At 52.0% G+C, this 21,371-nt stretch overlaps 1 protein-coding gene across 5 annotated transcripts in view; it reads right to left on the bottom strand.

Moving 5' to 3' along the window:
* The window catches only part of DOCK1 (dedicator of cytokinesis 1), a 531,830-nt gene that overhangs the window by 8,848 nt on the left and 501,611 nt on the right, over positions 1–21,371 (bottom strand). For all 5 annotated transcript variants that reach the window (XR_006701760.1, XM_045439228.1, XM_045439230.1 and 2 more), the window contains 5 exons: positions 19,676–19,813; positions 12,440–12,585; positions 8,943–9,141; positions 5,878–6,031; positions 2,750–2,910 (listed from right to left, as the gene is read on the bottom strand). Coding sequence is in view for 4 of the 5 variants with exons in the window: in XM_045439228.1 (XP_045295184.1) it covers positions 2,750–2,910; positions 5,878–6,031; positions 8,943–9,141; positions 12,440–12,585; positions 19,676–19,813 (798 nt within the window). In the remaining variant the exon portion in view is untranslated. The remainder of the gene's footprint in view (positions 1–2,749; positions 2,911–5,877; positions 6,032–8,942; positions 9,142–12,439; positions 12,586–19,675; positions 19,814–21,371) is intronic.

The following is a 21,371-nucleotide window of genomic DNA, read 5'->3' as shown; positions in this document are numbered from 1 at the left end:
TAGCATCTAAGGAAAGGTCAGAGTGGAGTTTTTAGCAGCCTCTCGGTGGAGGCTCACATTTAGCCCAACGTGAGGGAAGGAGCTTCAAGGACAAAACAGTGGTGCTGTAGGCTCTTCCTCGTTGCCCAAATTTCCTCCCGATTCACAGACAAGTAAATACCAAGACGACCTGGGGCTTCACGTGCAGAAGAGAATAAATACGGAGAGACAGAACTCAGGGACTGGCATCGAGGCGTTACAGAAAAGTCACGTAAAATAATAGGCTTAAGTTTTCTTAAGGTTGCTAAGCACAGTTTAAAAAAAGCAGACGCCTATTTAAGGGACGCGATGACTGGGGTGCTTATGTACTTGTGAAAGCCACAGGGACAGGGCAGGGCGAGCCCTCGAGGGCCAGGCTGACGCAGCAGGACACAAGCGAGATGCTGCAAATGCCCTTTGTGCCAAATGGGAAGACGGTGGGTTTATCAGTGTTCAGCGAAACGACAGCTCAGATTACTGCTTGTGAGAGCCATTTTCAAAGAAACGACAGCTTAAAGTGGCAACAGCCAGTATCAGGGTTGACTACGAGCCCCGGGCGGATCAATGACAGTGACAGGAGGTATCGATCACCCCCCAGGGCAGACGAGTGATCCTTATCCTACAACAGCCCGCAGGGCCGGCACGGAGGGAAGCGGCCTCGAAACGCCACCGCTTCTAACCGGTGATGACACTGCTCCACGGGCACGTCACTGCACCTCTGCTGCAGGTAAATCGCACAGGAAGCAAACAGCAAAGAGACCTGGGTTCTTAATCTCATTGGATCCGCCACCCGTTCAGAAAGGGAGCCAAGGGGCGCCTGGGTGGCGCAGTCGGTTGAGCGTCCGACTTCAGCCAGGTCACGATCTCGCGGTCCGGGAGTTCGAGCCCCGCGTCAGGCTCGGGGCTGATGGCTCAGAGCCTGGAGCCTGTTTCCGATTCTGTGTCTCCCTCTCTCTCTGCCCCTCCCCCGTTCATGCTCTGTCTCTCTCTGTCCCAAAAATAAATAAATGTTGAAAAAAAAAAAATTAAAAAAAAAAAAAAAAAAAAAGGGAGCCAAGGTGCACACGTGTTCCTTCCCGACCCGGCAGCACGTGGCATCAGTGTGGCGTTGGTCACTCCACATGATGCAGCGACAAGACGGGGATAAAATGTGGCCCCTGAACTGATCTGTAACCACGTGGATTCGGTAATGTTTCCAGGCTCAGAATTTCCAGGTCGCCGGTGTGGGGACAGACTGGGGCACAGTCCTGCTTCTCCAATGAAATAAAGATATGAAAATAAAGGTGGGATCGGTTAAGTAAGCTGTTAGGAAAACAACACCCCAGCCGGTCAATGTTCTCACTCGACCCCCTGTGCCTCCTTTCTTTCTAACTTGTAGTTAAAAGTCTGCGGAAAAGGTCAGACTCATGTTTTCGTGGTTGCAATGAACCATTCCGGCCTCCTGAAAAGCCATCACGGGTAATGTGGCCACATCTCCGAGGCCAGTCCCTCCCTGTGGCATCTCTGGGGACAGGACAGAGGGCCGACCGGAAAGGCACTGTGGCTTCCGGAGGCCAGTCATCGCCTCAGCATCAAAGATGAAGCCCCACTTCTGGTGTTTTGTTTTGTTTTGTTTTTTTTAATATAAGAGGAATAATCAAGTACGGGTACTGTAAATAAACTCCTTCTCTCTTGCGCTCTCTCACAAGAAGACAGAAAATAAACTGGCAGAGCACTCCATAAAAAAGTACCCATGAAAGAAAGAAAGGAAGAAAGAAAGAAAGAAAAAAAGAAAGAGAAAGAAAAAGAAAGAAAAAGCGGGTACATAGGATTTGTATTGATTTTTAAGGGGGAAAAATGTGAGTAGCTGTTAGGAGAAACCTGCAGTCATATTATAAACCTCACGTCTTCAGTGTTCGACGGGAGCTCTGTTGCCATGTCATGACTTTGCTGAGCCGCTGCCCGTGTGCACGGGAATGTTTTACTTTTCACTCCGCAGTGATTTAAATGTATAAAGCTATGAATAATGTGGCCACTGAAGGGAGGGACCTGGAAACAGATCTCCTGGGGCTTCGGGGTCAGTCCACCGGTGCTCCTCCGTGTGCCTGCTGACCCCCGTGTGCACGCCGACTCCCATGTGCACGCCGACCCCCGTGGGCACGCCGACCCCCGTGGGCACGCTGACCTCTGCCCGCAGCTGCCCGAGAACAAACAGAGGAGCCAGGACAGCGACCCAGGACAGGAATGGGGGCTGGCTCTCCAAGGAGTGTTTCCAGAACTGTCAACTGGTAACAGAGGGACTGGTTCACATGGTTTTTTAAGACTCTGTTGTCGGGCTCAGGGCTTCTCGAGGGCCAGGCTGGCATCCGGTGGGAGCCCAGCCCCATACAGGACCCGCTTCTTTTAAAAGTCACGTAAACCATCTCACAGAAAAGCTGCTTTCCAGAATCGAATTTGCACGACTGCACCTCAAGCAGAAGACCTCCGAGGTCACAAGCCTGGCCCATTGACCCGGTCGGGACCTTCTCCCCCTTTCCCTTGCTCTGAGACCCACATCTGGAAGCGTGTCCCTTTGCTGTGATGGATGACACAGAACCGAGATCGCGTGGGCGGACTGCCCACCGCTTTGACTTCTCAAGACCACATGTGGGCTGGCCCAAAGCACGCGTGCTAATCTCAGGAAGGAGGGATTTCTATTTTGTGGAGGGAATGATTTAAAAAACCCCCCATGTCAGGTTCCGGGCCGACTTACCCTCTGGTGAGGAGGAGGGGGCGGGGGCGTCGGCGAGCTGATCAGATCCTGGTTTTCCATCAAGTTCCCGTAATCTGCCATGCTGCCCTTGAGAGGCAGGGGGGGCGGGACCTCGGCCGTGTCCATCCCAGTCATGCCGGTCATGCCGTTCAGCTCCAAACCTGGAAAACCGAATCGATTTAGAATCAAACATCCTGGGGCGCCTGGGTGGCTCAGTCGGTTGAGCGTCTGACTTTGGCTCAGGTCATGATCTCGCAGTTCGTGAGTCTGAGCCCTGCATTGGGCTCTGTACTGACAGCTCAGAGCCTGGAGCCTGCCTCCGATTCTGTGTCTCCCTCTTTCTCTCTGCCCCTCCCCTACTCACACTCTGTCTGTCTCTCCTTCTCTCAAAAATAAATAAACATTAAAATTAAAAAAAAAAGGAAGAATCAAATGTCCCCGCTGAGCCAGAGCATCCATGTGGCTGCTTCACCTTCTCTCCAGGGAAAGGGGAGGCAGAAACGTGCATGTCGACTGGGGAGAGAAGAGAGTTGGGAGGGGTAGAGAAGATGAAGGGGGGGACCCCCCTCCCAACGGCATGTTCTAGAAAGAGAACGCTAAATGCTATAAAGACACCTACAGCTGGAGCTTAAAGGAGGCATCAATCCACTGTCAAAACAGCCACGTCCACCCCGGGCCCTGAAGGATCCCTCCTCGGGCCTCTTTGTGTTGGTGGGATCTAAACAGCGAGGTGTCACAGTCAGTCACCCGCCCTTCAAATCTCTCTCAATGGGGAAACCCACAACTGTATGAAGTGAAGTTATTAGCAGTCACGGTCACTGTGGCTGTTACTTTAAAGAAGCCAAGGGGAAGTACAATTGATTTTTAAAGTAAACTGAAAAACTAGCCAGTTTCAAATGGAAGTATAATCATTAAGACAGGATCCTTTCTCAACCCTTGTTGAGACTCTTAGAAAAAATTTGTTTTTCTTTTTTATATTTGAGGAAAATTGACTTTTTTTTAACTGATGGGTCTCTTAGAGGTTTCCCCAATGGCCCACTGGATGAAAAATCCTTCATTAGGGAAATGCTTCCTGGGGGAAGTTGTTGGTTTCTGAGGAAGGCTTGTCAATGAATCAAGGGTAGTGAGAGAAAAGGCTTCTGGTGGAATATCTGCCCTCGTGATCACTTGCTTATTTGCATCGTGATAAACTACGTATAACATACAATTTGCCATCTTAACCATAACTGTATAAATCAGTGGCATTGATTGATACAACCTTGAGCAACCATCACCACGATCCGTTTCTAAAACTCTCTTATCATCGCGAACACAGAATCTGTCCCCAGAAAGTGAAAATGGCCCCCGCCCCCTCCCTTGGCCCCTGATGCCTCCACTCTACTCTGTCTCTACAAATTTGCCTATTTTAGATACTTCACGAAGGCAAACTCATATATTTGTCCTTTTGTGTCTGGCTCATTTCACTTCACATAATGTGTCTGAGGTTCATTCATGATGCAACATACAGCAGAGATGGCGTCCATTTTATGGCTGAGTAGTATTCCGCTGCGCGGATTTTTCTTTGATGCACACTTTGCTTATCCGTCCATCAGGTGATGAACACTTGGGCTGTTTCTACCTTCTGTTATTGTGAAGAATGCTGCTGTGGACATTCATATGCAACGAATCCCTATTACTAATTCTTTGGGGCATAGGCTTGGAGTGGATTTGTTGTGGCATATTGTGATCCTACGTTTCACATCAAGGCAGCACTAAAGTGCTTTCCGCAGCGGCTACAATGGTGCTTGTTTTTAACTATTTAAGGGGAATAATACAATGCTTTTAGAACAAAGAGTCTGTGGTAATAGTTAAGGATGTAACACTCAGAGATCGTCTCCCTCCCAGTGGTCTGTTCGGCTCACCTGTCGTGCAGTGCTGACTCCCCACCCGAGAGTCTCCGGAATGGCCACTGCTCCCAGGAAGAAAACCAGGTGCAAAGGGCAACTGTGTGTGCCTTCCAGAGCCTCCGTGCAGGGCGGAGGAAGGAAGCTGGGTTCTCCTGGGTTTGCAATGTATTTGATCATTCCTCTTATATAAAAAAACACACCAGAAGTGGGGCTTCATCTTTGATGTTGAGGCGATGACTGACCTCCTGAGGCCACAGTGCCTTTCAGGTCAGCCGTCTGTCCCCAGAGATGCCATAAGGAGGCACTGGCCTTGGAGATGTGGCCACATTACCTATGATGGCTTTTCTGGAATGGTGTGCTGCAACCAAAACATGAGTCTGACCTGCCACCCTCTTCTTACCAAGACCTCTCCTCTCTGGCAGACCTGAATTTAGTGGCAAAAAGCTGATTCCCACTTGTAGTGGCTTGACTAGTGTCCCTTGAAAACTCATGTATACCCAGAACCCCAGAATGTCACCTTGTTTGAACGGAGGCTTTCTGCAGAGGAAATTAGCTAAGGATTTCAAGATGAAATCATTCTTGATTTATGGTGGGCCCTAAAGCTAATGGCCTGTGTCTTTATAAGGGGAGCAGGCCACATGAAGACAGAGGCAGGGACTGGAGTGGTATATCTAGAAGCCAAGAAACGTCAAGGATTGTCAGAAGCTACCAGAAGTGGGGAGACAGGCATGGAACAGAATGTGTCTCTGAGCCTATGGAAGGAAGCAACCCTGTTATTTTGATTTCTGACTTCTGGCCTCCACAAGGGTGAGGGAATATGTTTCTGTTGTTTTCAGCCAACAAGTTGATGGTAATATGCCATGGCAACCCTAGAAACTGGGCAAAACTAGAAAAATTAGTTATGTGCTTAGCTCTTAAGAATAGCTCTTCACTTTGCATTCCTCCTGGACACAGGAAGGTCCAAGGCCCTCGTGTGGCTCCGTTTCCTGTGATACAAAAAGGGAGGCTATCTGTGTGCCTCTCATGCTGACCCCGCCGCACGGGAGGTTCTGAGAGCACACTCTCCCCCAGGGAACTCGGGGAGACTGATTTGCTGGTGCCGCGCGGGGGGCTCCCTGTAAGTTGAATGCTTGTGGAGACTCACTACATGGGGAGGAGGCGAGCCTACCATTAGAGCCTCTGGTCAAAGAGGGAGCCACAGAGCAAGGCGACGAATCCCAAAGCGGAGAATGTTCCACTCACTTGACTGCAAACTGAAGCTGAGTTTGGCCCTTGGCGTGACCGGAGGGGGTGTCGGCTGGGAGGATGGTGGTGACGGGGACACCGAGAAACGTCTTTCACTTCCGGTGACATTGATCACCTGGCTCTTCGGTCGCTGGGGCCGCAGGGGACTTATCTACATTGGAGGAAAGAGCACAGTTAGGGTCTGCCATGGCTGAGTTGGGTCTCCCAGGACTCACAGGTCGAAGCCCTAACCCTCAGTACCTGTGACTGTAACCGCACCTGGAAATAGGGTCCTTTGCAGATGAAGTCACTAGGGTAGGGCCCTAACACAATGTGACTGGTGTCCTTATAAAAAGGGGGCATTTGGACATAGATATACGTACGTTGGAAGAACACCAGGGGAACATGGAGGCAGAGATCAGGGCGATGCCTCTAGAAGCTAAGATATGACGAATACTGCTGCGGGGGGAGGGAGGCCTGGAACAGGGTAAGCGTGCATGTGGACTGGCGACTGTCCTGTCCCATGAGGCACGTTCTGAGGACTCAGAAAACAGAAGGACGCTTTCCTAGTGTGAAGCAAATCACACCTGGGAGATCTCCCCTCCCGCCCCAGGCTCTGAGTCTCAGCTGACGGTCAGGAGATTGTGGATGATGCAAAATCAAGTAGGAAGCCGAACGCAGCCCCACAGAGTGACCAGAGGAAGCCTCTGCAGATGCTTAGGAGGCAAGGTGCTGGGCCAAAGTCAAGGCTGTCCCAGCGGGTGCAGGGAACACTGTGTTGCCCCCCCCCGGTGCCGCTTCCGCTCCAGTAAACCTGCCTCCGACCTGTCCACCTGCTCTGCCCTGTGGCACTCGGCTGGTGCAGGCACGAGGAGGCTGGCACAGGAAACTGCGGGTGCCCGCGTGCACTCACAGACCTTGCTGACACCTGTCACCCAGAGGAGGAGGCCCCTTTGTGGAGAGACAGGCAGCTGGGCTGGACCAAGAACAGTAAGTCTGCTCCCAGCGAGAGGCCAGGACTCCTGTCCCTGGAGCTGCAGCAGCTGCGGTCATTCTGAGGCCGACGGGGGTCATCAGAGGCCGATGGGGGTCAAGGTTCTGTGCTCTGACCCCGGTGTGTTCCTGTGGGTTTGCTGAGGCCACTGCAGGCCAGCTGTGGGGAGGCCCACTTTGGCTGAACCCAGATGGTCTTTGCCAGTGTCCCTGAAAGCAAACAGGGCCACGGCCGGGAGGGACAGAACCCGTATGGGATGTGAAGCGCCTGGCAAGACCTTCGACCGCTTCTCAAGCAACTTCGCTGTGAGCAGGTCTGCTATGTGGTGCAACGTCTCTCAGGCTTGGTTTTAACGGCTGAAAATGGAGCCTAAATATGCACAGATATATGAACGGCCACATAGAGCATCTGGCACTAGCTGATGAGCTTATGTTTCTGCTAATTCCCCCACCCAGTTCTGATGTTTTGAGACTTGAGATCTCTATCCTGGGCTCAAGAGAAGGTGGCCTCGGCTAGTGCCAGCAAGGTCGCGGGCACCCCAACTCTCTCGGGTGGTGGACAGAGAGCGTGGGGTGGCTCATCAGAGACCTCTCTGTCCCGCTGCTGTAGGCCCAGCACCTGGGAAGCAATACCAGCCTCTGGCCTGTCCCCCTCCTAGGCTCTGAGAGCCCTGGCCATGCTTATGCTGCAGTCAGAGCTGTGTCTGAAGGCTTCAGAAAGGCATTCACCTTCTTGAAGGCCACGCCGTGGCTCTCGAATCTGCCTTCTCCCTCTAGACAGCCAAGCAACATGTGACCGCTGCTCTGAGTGGCTCGCAGTCTGGGTGAAACGTACTCTCTGGGTTTAAGATATAAACAAGCCATGAAATATGTCTTATTAAAAGGTGGTTCCCTGTGAGCCCTTTTGCCAGGTGACCCTTCAATCACAGCCACGACAGGTGAGGGACTTCTGCCCAGGGCAGGCACATTCCTGGCCACCATCCAGGTAAGTGCCCATCGTCTCCAGGGGGAGGCGGCCCTAGGCCTGACGTAACCTTTGAAGCTGACAGCCTATGAGAGCCTCTTCTTTGCTTTCAGTCTACAAATAGCACTTTCTTTTTTTTTTTTTTTCGAAAAAAAATTTTTTTTTCGTTTTTTCATTTATTTTCTGAGAGCAGGAGGGGGCAGAGAGAGAGGGGAAGGAATCCCAAACAGGCTCTGTGCTGTCAGCACAGAGCCCGATGTGGGGTTTGAACTCACAAACTGAGATCATGACCTGAGCTGAAATCAAGAGTTGGACGCCTAACCGACTGAGCCCTCCAGGCACCCCCCAAAAGCACGTTCTGAATAAAGTTCACCCCAGAAGCTGCCGGCACCCCATCTTTGCCCTCAGGCCTCCCACACGGCTGGGCGGTCCCGTGAGCAGCAGCCCCCAGGCCCGGCCCCGGAACTAGGACATGCCCCGAACATGTCCACTGCCTTCACACTGCCCAGGAACCGTGCAGCAACCAGGGTTCCCTGGGATCCGTTTCTAATGTCAACTAACCAGCACGTGTCCGGTTAAATTGCGGAGAGTCCTTCTGAAATGTGCCAACGATGTAAATGTGGGGCAGACACGGCAGGGAGACCAACACGGAACCCTGGGCTGTGTGCAGAACCCGGCAGGAGGGGCTTTGGTACTCTGGCTGAGCAGCTCATAACTCGGGGCAGTACCTGGGGCTTAGAGACTTCTGGTCAGGAAGGGGCAAGGGGAAGGCGTTAGCCGGCAGGGAGCATCGTTCTCAGACGAAAAAAGCATTCCTGTTCGTCTTCTGAGACGTCAGGATGCATATTGGATGCAAGGACCACACTGCTGCACGGAGCCCAGCACCACCGGCTGCCGACCCGGGCACCCCCCCGGGAGAAGAGACTTCCGATCTGAGCCTCTGGATGCCCTACAGCACTGGGTCATACAAGGAGAGGGTCGAGGGTAGACCCCAGATTTTCCGGGGACTATTTAATAGAAAATTCAATGAAATCCAACCGACAGCTCCATCGGCTAAATGCGGAGCAAAGGGAGGTCCCAGAAGCTAAGGCAGAGTGGGGAAAGTTCCCCGTCCCTGAGAAATTACCGTCTCGGAAAGGATCACAGCCTCAGACTGCTGCAGGGAGACGTCGGTGGGTTTAAATTCTTTATCAAATAGCTCTTGATGTTTGCTATTCCTTTTTTCCTTCTTCTTGTCCTTCTTCTCCTTATCTGGGTCGTCCTTGTCCAGCTTGTCCTGGGACCTGGAGTGCATTTTCTTTGGCAGGAGAGGCTCCAGGGCAAACCTAAAGGACATGGTTCTGTAAATCACTCATGGCTTAATAGGAGGACAGTTGCCTCTCACCCTGCAGATAAATGTCAACCCGTTCACAAGGAGTCTCCGTGCTGACCGACCGGGAACTGGCACACCTTACAGGAAAGGAATGATTTAAAAAGAGAGGCCAAGGGGGACTTAAGATACATATTAACCAGCTGCGCCAGAGACAGCCTGTGTTTGCCATCCGAAAAGAACAAACTGGAACAAAAGAGCACACTCATCCGAGGATGGGGGAGATGTGAAGTCTGAGCGGACGTGTCAGGGAGATAGTAAGACGTTACTGTACATGGAGAAATGGTATTTGGGGTGTGTTTCAGAAGGGGAGCCCTTACCTTGTAGAGATTCGTACTGAAACACTCATAAATGCAATGGGGAGAAATAGACAGGTTGTACTCCAAAGAAATTTCTGCTATCTTGATTCTGACCGAGTTCCTACGGCCAGCTCAAGATTACAGATATGCTGGTGCTTCAATTTGAAAGTCTTTTGGATGAGTCCGTGGGAAGCAAGCCGATTTCAGCTCATAGGGACATGGAGGAGAAGCCCTTCGTTTCTCAGCTGACCACTGAGCTAGAAGACCCAGGGTTTTGGCTTTGTCACCTACTGGGGAGTCTCGACATCCCCTGACTGCTGCGGGCTGGATGTCCCCAGTCTCAAGATACAAAGAAGACACCACCACCCTTGTGCCTACAACACCAACGGGTTGGTATAAATGCACATTCGTTAGAGGTGAGTCTACCGAGTACACGGATCTTGGACTAGCTTCCGTGCACACACACCCGTGTGCAGTTGTGGTTTGCTATTTTCGTACAAGACTGAGGGGTGGGAGGGGTCCACCCTGTTCCTGTCCTAGTAAGTCATATCGGGAGAGAGAAGAAACAGGTCTAGTTCTAAGGTCGGAGCTTCATTCTCTGCAGCAGGAAGGAGTTCGGATGGAGAGCCCACGTGGATGAAGGCATGAAAATGTCTTAAAAACTCTGTAAAATTCTAGTTGTAAAATAAATACGGCACAGGAATGAAAAATACACCACAGGGAATATCGTCAAGAGAAACAAAATAATCCTCATGATTTGATTCTAGGTTTTGCATAACTTGAGACAATCAATGTAGGGAAGAAAACAAAACAAAATAAAAAGACCAGTGGGTATCTTTCAGCTCAGGGGGAAGAACCTGTATACGCCTAGGAGAACCTCGAGAAAGACAGGTTACATTTAAAATTTTTCACACACTATGTGGGGCACCTGGATGGCTCAGTCGGTTAAGTGTCTGACTTTGGCTCAGGTCATGATCTTGCGGTTCGTGGGTTTGAGCCCTGCATCGGGCTCTGTGCTGACCGCTCAGAGCCTGGAGCCCGCTTCGGATTCTGGGTCTCCCTCTCTCTCTGCCCCTGCCCTGCTCATGCTCTGTCTCTCTCTGTCTCAAAAAAAAACAACAACACAAAAACCAAAAACCAAAAAAAACCCCAAAACATTAAAAAAAATTTTTTTTTTTTTTCAACGTTTATTTATTTTTGGGACAGAGAGAGACAGAGCATGAACGGGGGAGGGGCAGAGAGAGAAGGAGACACAGAATCGGAAACAGGCTCCAGGCTCCGAGCCATCAGCCCAGAGCCCGACGCGGGGCTCGAACTCACGGACCGCGAGATCGTGACCTGGCTGAAGTCGGACGCTTAACCGACTGCGCCACCCAGGCGCCCCCAAAAAAATTTTTTTTTCACAGTCTGAGAACCTGCTGACCAGATGAAGTTTATTCTGCAGGTAACCTGTGCCATGTGGGACCAAAGCCTCATTTTCTCCACATTAATTACAGAGAGAAGGGTCGTAACCCTAGAATGAGCAAAAATCTGGACTCTAATAGAGGCGCCTTCTAATCCAAGGTTAAACAATGCCTCCTGGGAGGGGGTGTGTAGTCACGTGTGTGACAGACCACGCCTCTGTCTGAAACCTCCAGATCCATTTCCGCCGGCACCCCCACGTTCCTGGAAATGTAAAGACCTTTTCATAACCGGCTTGGGGATTTGCTTGGGGAAAGCTGAATTCAATTTCTTTAGCAATCTTTCTCTAAGTGACAAGAACACCTGCTTTAAACACCTCTAAATTGAGAATTTCCATATGGATTTGGCCTTTTATCAGCAGACACGGATAAAAATTACCGGTAAGGAAAAAACTGTGGGTTTAGTCTTCGGTCTTCCATTGGGCACACAGGTCACAGGCAACAAAGGGCAGTTGGATTTGAGCTGTCCCTTGGGGTGCTCGGGGAGTGTGTGTCTGCGTGAGGCGGGGGCCAGGAGCCCAGGGGTTTGGGAAGGCGATGGATGGAAAACCAAATGGGGTTGCAGGCACACAACTGTACAAAGCCAACCGTAAAATAATTAGCAGTTGTTCTCCGATGTTTAAATTGCACGAGACGTTGCTTCTTTTTATTTAATAAGAACCAACTTTACATGTTTGCTACTCAAAAACACACAAAAATTATTGATATTAAAAAAAATTTTCTTTTGAGTTTTATTTATTTTTGAGAGAGAGAGAGAGAGAGAGCAGGGGAGGGGCAGAGAGAGAGAGAGAGAGACAGAATCCCAAGCAGGCTCCAGGCTCTGAGCTGTCAGCACAGACCCCAACATGGAGCTCAAATCCACAAACTGTGAGTTCGTAACCTGAGCCGAAGTCAGACGCTTAACCGACTGAGCCACCTAGGCGCCCCAAAAGTTATTGATATTTTTTAACACTCAAAATTAATGCAAGAAACACAGTGAGAGCTCAACCAGTATTAACTAGCCTATTACGTTCTTGTCTCCCTTTTAGGCACTCGGTGCTGTTGGGCGCTCAGTGGCAAGAATGAGGTCTCCAGAGAAGTCTTGTAGAAAGAAGGTGGCCCTACCAAGTCCTCAAGTAAGCTGACTGTGTGTGACAGTCCTGCACTGGTGTTGGCACCACAGGAGGGAGCAGGAGACGAAAAGCACAAGCACACAGCCAGCAAGGAAAGTACTGCCCTCCTTCCAGAATCTCCAGAACTGAACGAACCCTCGCTGGAGGTTTTCAAAGATGATGGAAACCTGTCCCAAAGAATTGTTTTTTTCTCAAAAACTCACAAGACCCTGAAAGCCATATTGGGCACTACAGTTGAAATGTGTTGGGGGTGGGGGTGGGTTTCAGCTTCAAAGACAGTTTTGATTTACAAAACATCCCCATCTGTGATAAACAAACCCAGGGTGCTGGTAACTCCTCCCAAGACCCTCCAAGCCCCCTCCCTGCTGCTGAGCCCGACTCACCCATCGGAGCCTGGTCTGGAAGGGGTGCTGTCTGAGGACAGGGAAGACACGGAAGCTACCGACAGAGGCCGGGACGAAGAAGGCATCGTGAAGGATCGGACCATGGACCGGGGACGGCTGCCTCTTCTGTCATCCAGACTTGAGGGCTGAGAGAGAGAGGGAGAGGGAGAATTAGAGAGAGAGGTTTGTTTAATGCTCCTGTGTCAAAAGATGTCAGGCCTGGCATGGCCAGACTCTTGGGACCATGTGATCTTAGCAGCCTGGATTCTAGACCCAAACTGTCCACACTTCCATGAACAGTGTGTATTCCCATTCAGAGTTAAAGACGAAAATGATGAGCATTTCAGGGTTTTTTGGAAACATTACCTGATAGTGTGAAAAATATCACAACCTTCCTGTTTTTAAGAACTTTAAATGCAGTTTCTTTATCAAGACCACAATGCATCCACCTGTTTCGAAGCCAGAGCAGAACGTAAGGACCAGAAAGCTTACAGAGTAGCATCCAGAATGTCGTTAAAGGAATTGCAAGCCCATCAGATGAACTCTGCGTATCTCTGCGTGTTGACAAACCACGCAGGTCACCCGCATACACGGATGTGTAATGACTGAATTTCTCTAGAATAAAGTAAGACTCTCCTGCTGCTTGACTAAAGATGGGCCCGTTCCCTGCAGCGGCTGCGACAGCGGGTTAGAGGAAGCTGAGGCCGGAACTGCTCACACTCTTGCTCTTGGCCCCATAGGGGCCCAGACAGACATGCATTCTGGAGAAAAATGGTCTCTGGATGGAGTTTTCCTCTTCTTTCTGAAATACGACCTCTGCTGCCGAAACAAGGGTCACTGATACATAGCACGCATCAACACCTCATTACCTAGAAAATGCTAATGACCTTCACCCCAAGGCCAGGAGCAGCAGAAGCTCCTCCCTTTACCCTGAGGATCTGGGGACCTCCTCTCCGTGTGGCTTCCACCCCGCCCCCCCCCCCCCCCCACCTCCCAGCCCCACACCACCGAAACTGGCCCTCAGTCAATCACCTGTAGAAGACGGGACCACTGCTGCTTATCTACTGAACAACACTACTTTCACACCTGAGAAGTGGGCCTGTTTCTTAAACGGGTGTTTGGCACATGCAATCCTACTTGATCTGTGTGTTATCTCTCTGGTTGTAAAAGGTTCACAATCACAGAGGGACAGATTCATGCAGGAGTTGGTAAACTTGCTGGGAATGGCCAAGGAATAGGAGTTTTAGGCTTGCGGGACGTAGGGTCTCTGTCTGCAGTGCTCAGCTCTGCCACCGTCGCGGGCAAACAGCCACAGACAGTACAGGAGTGAGTGGGCACGGATGTGTTCCAGTAAATCTTGATTTACAAAGAGGTCAGTGGGCCACATGTTGGCAACCGCTGGCTCAAAGCCAAACGCCGCTGGAATCTGCCTGCACAGACGGTGGGTCTTGGGTTCCCCACCGACGACGGCGCCGTGGAATGTCTTCGGGGAGACGTCCATTGTCATTAATTGGCCTTTATGAAGAAACTAGAAAGGAAACTGTTTCTTACAAATTAGCCCAAATCGCGGAGATGTTACCTATAGAAAACCTAGTAACTCAAAGTCTACAGGATGCACGTCTCAGCCTTTCTGAAACACAGTTAGACGGCCGCCCTGGCTTTCTGATCTGATGCGTGGCACTCATCCTCTTGGCTCTCGGCTGGGCGCCGGGACTGCTCCGTGTCCCACTGTTCCTGACCCTCTCAAGGAAGAGTCCTGTCTGCCGCTCTAGGCCCACCCTGATCGCCCCACCCATCTGCTGCCCTTCACCCCATCCTCTGCCCGCTCGGCCACTGCCCTTCTCTCTGACATCTCCTGTAATGTTTGTTTTCTTAGTTTGTTTATTTATTTTGAGAGAGAGAGAGAGAGAGAGAGAGAGAATCCCAAGCAGGCTCTGCACTGTCGGCTCAGTCCGACGCGAGGCTTGAACTCACGAACCGTGAGATTATGACCTGAGCGGAAATCACGAGTTGGGACGCTTAACCGACCGAGCCACCCAGGTGCTCCGACCTTCTTCATGCTCTGAATGGGACCTACGGGCAGCCTCTGCCTCACACAACCCACACTGTCCCTCGGTATTTCTCCCACAGCAGCAGCGTCTGTGGACGGCTTGGAGGTGGGAGTCTGAACACCCGCCCACCAACCCTGCAGGGGCTGCCTTCCCACCTCTTCCCTGCAACAGCTTCCACCTGTCCCTTCTGGACCCGGGGAAGGAGAGGAGCAGAAGGGCAGAGAACCGGCTGCATCAGGCTCCCGTGACGAATGTGCTCAGGAGACACTGCCTCTCTATTCCATCACCTATTAGACATAGGGACACGCAGAGTTCCAGGAAATGCAGCCGGACATCGCACGGAGAAGAAATGTGACCTGTCCGACATCGGGTGCCCCGTTCCTGGCAGGACGGTTTTCGTTTCTCTGGCGAAATGATCTTTGTAGCAATGCAAGCAATGCAAGCAATGCGAGCGTGAGGTGTGCAGGTGCAGGAGGGGCCGGTCAGGGACCAGGGGGCGGAGATGCCAGCCAGGACACCAGGACGTCACTCCAGCTCTTGGGAAGGCCCGGAAGACCCCTGAACATCCGTTCCCACAAAGGGCTGGTGATGTCCCTCAAGACGCAAACTTGAATCCTGGGCGGATGTGCGAGTATGGCCAGAAAGTAAAGGGAACGGGGGTGACGGGGGCAGGCTCTGGCCAGGGAGGGACAGAAGTCACTGCGGGGTCCCACCCTTGCAGGGCACACACTGCGTGTGGCCACAGGACCCACCGGGCCATTTGCCTCACCACTCCTTCCTGACTGAGCAGAGCCTCTAGAAATGGAAGAATCCAGACTTTTCCTTTTGCATCTGAAGCACTTAGAGGTTCTCCCAGCTGTGACAGGTGCAGCTCCAGCCCCAGGACACCCCAAGCGAACTGACGTCCCCGTGTCCCCGCATCAGGGCTGTGGGGGTGGGGAGGGCGCAGTGAGAATGCGGCCAGAATTTTGGCTCTGGCACTCACCAGACCTCGCGTGGAATATGGAGCCGCAGGGAATAATCACCCCACCTGGAGAGGCCAGGTGAAGCCCACAGGCCTCTGGCACACTCTGGTGGCAGCTCCCATTGTCCTTGCTGTTGTCATTACCACAGCCTGAAGCAAAAGCTCATTTTGGCTCTCTTACCCGAGGCCGGCCCTGCCTTGCCCAAAGGCTCGGACACGGTCTTGCATTGTCTTCCAGCTGAGCCCAAGTGCCTGCCCTTGACCCACCACAGGTGCCTGCTGTCCATGGATTCTGGGGGGCGGGCGGGGGGGGTGGCGACAAGTGTTTCACTGGGTAGGGTGAGAAGCAGGTGCGTTTCCTACTTTTCGGGAAATACCAGAGGGTGACACGCTGGCCCCTCAGAAGGGCTGCGTGGGGAGGTGGGCAGGGCAAGTGAGGAGAGTTCATGCATGCTGTTAGGAGGTGACCCCACCCTTCAGAGGCTGCAGGGCGGGGCGGTGCTGGGGGACAGACGGAAGGACCCTCGGTCAGCTCTGCGTCTCCCACGGAAGCTGGGAGCCAGGACTACTCTTGTGAGCCTTGCAAGCCAAGTTCTCTCCCTGGTGAAACACCCCACTGAACTCCCGCAGACAGAACCGGAGAAGCTGAACTATCATCTCAGCCTCCTGAGGAGCCTCTGAGGAACCCCAGGGTTCCATGGATCCTGGTAAGATGACCATTGGAAGGAAGGCCCGGAGAGGAGAAATCCTGGAGGCCGGAGGCAGGAGGGGCCTCCGGGAACAGCAGAAGTGAGAACGTGAGGCACAGGGGAGGCCGGGGACAAGCGGCGCGGGGCCTGGAGGATGCCTGGTGGGCTCTCCCTGGTGTGGGGTGAGGGCGAGAGTCAGCCGAGGGGGTGGGGGGAGGAAGTCTGTGTGCTTTCCGTGTGCACGTCCGGCCGGGGGCTGCCAGGGGGACCGGGGAGGAGTCGGTGGCAAGCAGTCTCGGGGGGAGGTGGGGGGTAAAGGGATGGTGGAGACAAGGGTGGAGAAAGGGGGGACCCAGGTGTGGTTGCCTCGCTCCTCAGCTTCAAGGAAGAGGGACAGGAATTGTGTGACAAATGCAGAAATCCTTTCCACGAGCTTGAAGGCAGACAAAAAGCTAAGGAGCCCTTGAAGCAGACACAGGGGCTGGGGCTGAATACGGCAGGCACTTGTGGTCCCTTCTTCGGGGACCCCGGGGTCTTCACCCCTCACTCCCTAAGCATCCGGAGAAGCCCGGCTGTGAGCTTTTGTGCGGGGAGCGGTGGCTCCTTCGAGCCCCAGCACCGGCCAGGGGAAGGCCAGGGTGGAGTGAGCCCAGGGGCCTGGCGGAGCCGCCTATGGATTAAGAAGTCAGAGAGTGTCCAAATCTTCTGTTTCTGTCTTTGGCTTCGGCTGGATCCGAAAAATTGACAAAATGGTTTATGTCTTTTCTATGGGGTTTTTATTTTTAAATCCATTTTTTTTTTTTAATGGGATGATACTACATTGCTTTTCAAAGTATTCTGAGATGCTCACAAGTTTTCAGAGCAGATAAGGCAGGAAAGACTCACACCAGACTGCTTTTTATTGTCACATTTCTCAGAGAATGACAAGGACATCTGCCTGTCTCTCTGCTCAAGGGAGGGCTGACTGCAGATCCTGTGTCTGGGGTCCCAGGATGGACTCAGGGAGGCAGCTCCGGGAAACAAAGCACCCAAGGGGAGAAAATGCACCCTTCATTCTATTCCTGGATCGCCCTCCCAGTAAGCCTGTCTGGTCCCTAGCTGGGCTGGGGTCGGGGACTGCCCTGGCAGCCCCCTACAGAGAGGTGGTCTGCTTGATGGGCACGATGCCATCTCAGGATGTGGTGGATGGAAATCTCTAATCTCCAGCCAAGGACGGCTGCGGCGGAACAGGGGAAACCTGTCCCTGAGTAGGGGGACAGCCCCCTGCCCCCACCCACCACCACCCACGCAATAGCCCCACCTCCTGCCCCTGCTTCCCCTCTCCCCTGTGCCCAGCAGCAAGCCTGCGCGGAAGAAATGAATCCCAGCAGGGACAGGAGTATGAAGGGTGCTTGGTGAGCCCGACAGGTTTCTGTCATTTTGAAATAGAAATTATATGAGTGATAAAAGAGGAAGCTTTTCACTTAGTACGAAAACCTGGAGATCTCACAAGTCTTTCTTAGAAGGACTTAAAAGTGGTGTAAAACTTTGGAAGAGACGGACGACGATGCCCTCTGAAATTCTTGCCACCTGACCGTACTGAGCCGCAGCCCCCGAGCGATCCCGCAGCGCTCCAGCGTTCTGACCGGCGCGAAGGGTCGTTCGGTGCAGCCGGCAGGGGGCACCCTGGTTCCCAAGCCTGTGCACCTATGGCAGCTCCCGCTGGGCTGGCAGCTCCAGATCCCCGCAGGCTGAGTTTTCAGACCAGAGCCCAGAGGCTGTGTTCTCTTGGCTTTGGCAGGCTCAGACCCTGCTGGGCGCAGGGCAAAGATGCCATGGGGAACTGATGCCCAGCCACAGCAGGCGAGGGCGGTCAGGGCGGGAGAGCATGCGGGGTAGTCGTAGCCAGATCGGCTCCTTTCTGGGGCCTCTCGGTCTCTTCCCTGCCTCCGACCACACGAGCCAGAGAAAGAAACGCTCTGCCGTGTCAATTACAGAGTAGCGCCTAAAAGCGCAGACTTGGAGGTAGATGGACAGGGTTCAAACTCCATCGGCGGCCGGAGTGACCACTGCCAGGGTATGACCTTGTGTCCCCATTTCCCCATTTGTAAAACGGGGATGGCCGCGGTGCCTCCCTCATAGTGTTAAGTGGATGAAGCAAGTTCATATTTGCAAAACACTTGGAAAGCTCCCTGGCATATGGTTCGCACTAAATTAGTGTTTGCTAAGTGAGATGAATCTGTGAAGAAAAGAAGGGAGTTCAACAGAAAGAGCAACAGAGAGCTGGAGGGAACAGCAGACAGACGGAATCGGGCCAAACGAGAATCCAGAATGGGCCCTGCATTGGACGCCTGGTTCTTCAGGGACTGGCGGGCAGTGCTGTGCCTTTCGTTGGCAGGAAAGTGGAAGACGTGCGTGCCCTGCCCTCCTTCATGCCACAGGCTTGGGATCCTAGACTGCAAGCCTCGCCGCCTCTTTTTGTCCCGCTGCTGCTTACCTCTGAACGTTGGGAAAGGGGGCGTGGGGTCATCTGCTGTGCCTGACGTCTCCAGAGTCCACGAGCAGTCAAGGTTGGGACCCACCAAGGCTCCCAGAGGCCGTGAGGATACAACCTCACACGACATTGTGGCGCTGGGCCTCACCCCCGTTTTGCTAAGACACGGCTCACGGACAGCATCTCAAGCCCGCCACTTACACTGTGGCCTGTAAATACTGTGCCACTATTACCAGGGCTTCTCCTGTCAGATATTTTGCCTCATCACATATTACAGGCCAATCTTTTATCATGAGCTTGACCCCAGCCCCCACTCAGAAACCTTCCACAAACTCTTAGCAAAAGCCCAATTGTGCCCCTGCATCCAGAGCAAAGCCTCCCGCCCCAGATCCGTGTCCCAGGCTCTTGGAGGCTGGGCACCTTTCCAGCTTCTCCTGTGAGTTCTCTTCTGCCCAAGGCACGGCTATGTCTACACTGGCCTCTGGTGTGCCATTCGAGTTCTGGCTGCCCAGCCTTTACCGGGTGAGTGAGCCCTTTCTCCCCACCTCCTTCCCTGTCTCCAGCTTAACCTTTCCTGGCCTAGACCAATGCCCACTCCTTTAAGAGGTGAAGTCCTTGCTAACAATTTCAGATCTCAGTAACCCACAGCAACTCGCTTCAAAGACTCCCGACTTTGGACTGGGTATAGGCTCCACCTCCGCCTTCGGACATCAAGAGTGCTGTTGCCCTGTGTTGCTTAACCCTCTGCGGGTGATGTACGTCTGTAGGTGAGGCCTCTGTGAGGTTTTCTGTTGTCTCACCACTTTAAGGGGAGGTCGTGTTCACAGCAGGTGAGCAGGGTATTTGGTGATCAAGCAAATTCATGAACGCTTACGCACACTGACATTTCCAATCATTGAAAAGAGTCTGCCGGTATCCTGGCAGATGGACTTACGAGGGGCCGAGGTCTTTTAAATCCCAAGCAGGAGCCAAATGTACACCTTACTCACTCTGCCCATGGCCTGTCACCGTAGGACAATATGACGCAAAGACATCCATTCTGCAAGGCTACCCACTTACCATGGTTCGGACGCCATATTGCTTTTCCACTTTTTCTTTCAGCTGTTTGAAACAGGCTTCCATTCTCTCGTGAAATGGCCTCAGTGCTTCTGTGACTTTGTCTCCATGAATCCTGATCCCTTCAGCCAAAAATGGAATCTGAAAAACACAGCAGTCAACCCTACTTATTTCCTGGTCAGCGGTCTCAAGAGAGGAGCACACACCAGGCAGAAAGTGGCACTGTGTGCAAAATGCAACTGTTTTGTGTCCAAATCAAACCGTGAATCAAAGTCATCAGCAGGCACATTACCCCCAAAGACCAAAATGTTCAAATTAGAATCCTTTGTGTTTTAAATTGGACACGTTTAGTGCAGTGCGCTCAGCGCACGATGGCCACTCCGTGTCTTTGCCTGACTTGACTCCCTTCGGTGGACCAATCCCAGAACAGACTCATCTGTGCTTTTCACATGAATTTGGGGAGAACTGCATTTTGAATTTGTTTTGCCGTAATATGACCTATTAGCAAAGGGTCATGTCACGGTGCAAAGATTTTTTTAGCCCAGAAGATAGCCTTTATAGGCGATTGAGAACCCTATTCTAAAATGTAAAAATCTAATTATATGTGATCTATAGTCCTGAAGGATCTTCTTATTTGGAGAGGAAAACCGAATTTATTCTTCCTTAAAACTAAAAATAATCACTTCTCTGCCAACATTGCTGTCACAAAATATCCACGCCAACACTTCACTGCCAAGTGCGGGGATGTAGCTGACCTTTAAAAGCGTTGCAGAGAGACATTTTCATTCCCCAGCCCCAGAGACCCCCCCCGCCAGAATCACTGGTGTTGAGGGGTGGGGGTCTAGGGAGGGCTTTCTTTCCCCAGCTTCTGCTTCCCCTCCGGAGGCTCGGACTGGGAGTTAGACATTCTTCAATGCAATCAAGCTAAGAGGCTTCCTCTTAATAACTTATAATTAAATCAAAATACTGATTAAAAACAGATTTTCCTAATATGACAGAACACCAACCTAAATGAGCAGATTTATTAGTAAGAACGATAATAAGCACACAATTGAATTTCATGCGAACAAATTCAAGAAATCTTATCAAGATGAATCAATGCATGAAATGTATTTGGTTGCCATTTATAGCACACAGCGGTTGCCTCTTGTGGTCTCCAGGGAAAGACGGAAGGAGTGCTCCTACGGTACAACCCACCCAGCAACCCACGCAGCCTGCCCTTGGGCTGCAGGGGCACAAAGCTGGTTTTGCCAACAGTTGGGTCTACACCCAAGGTGCACGTTAGGTATCCCTTTCTGACCAGTTACCGCCAAAAGGACAGTGTGCAGGTGAGACTTCACAGTGGATGCGATGATTTAATATTCCATATGAATTACTCTTGCAGATGGCAGCTTCCCCAGAGCTCGCCACGGTGTGTTCAGGTGCGTCAGTAGAAAATGCTCGCATTAATCTTTCTGCTTTCCGAGTCCTGCCGTGGGGCATAGTAGCAAAGGCGGACTGGGGACAGCTTTTGGTGGGATGGTAAATGTGTCATATCCATCTGGGTGTGACAGCAAGCATGGGGTGCTGTCTTGAGGTTCGAGCACAGCCACTGGAGACACCACAAGCATTCTTCTGTAGAATGGACCTTTTTCAAATATACAAAATGTGGTCTGATAGTTTCTGCAATTTTTGTTGGTTTGCTTAAGAGCCTTAATTG

Source organism: Leopardus geoffroyi, chromosome D2 (assembly GCF_018350155.1).
Source record: "Leopardus geoffroyi isolate Oge1 chromosome D2, O.geoffroyi_Oge1_pat1.0, whole genome shotgun sequence".
NCBI classification, from domain to species: Eukaryota; Metazoa; Chordata; class Mammalia; order Carnivora; family Felidae; genus Leopardus; species Leopardus geoffroyi.
This window is presented reverse-complemented; position numbering and strand designations above follow the sequence as displayed.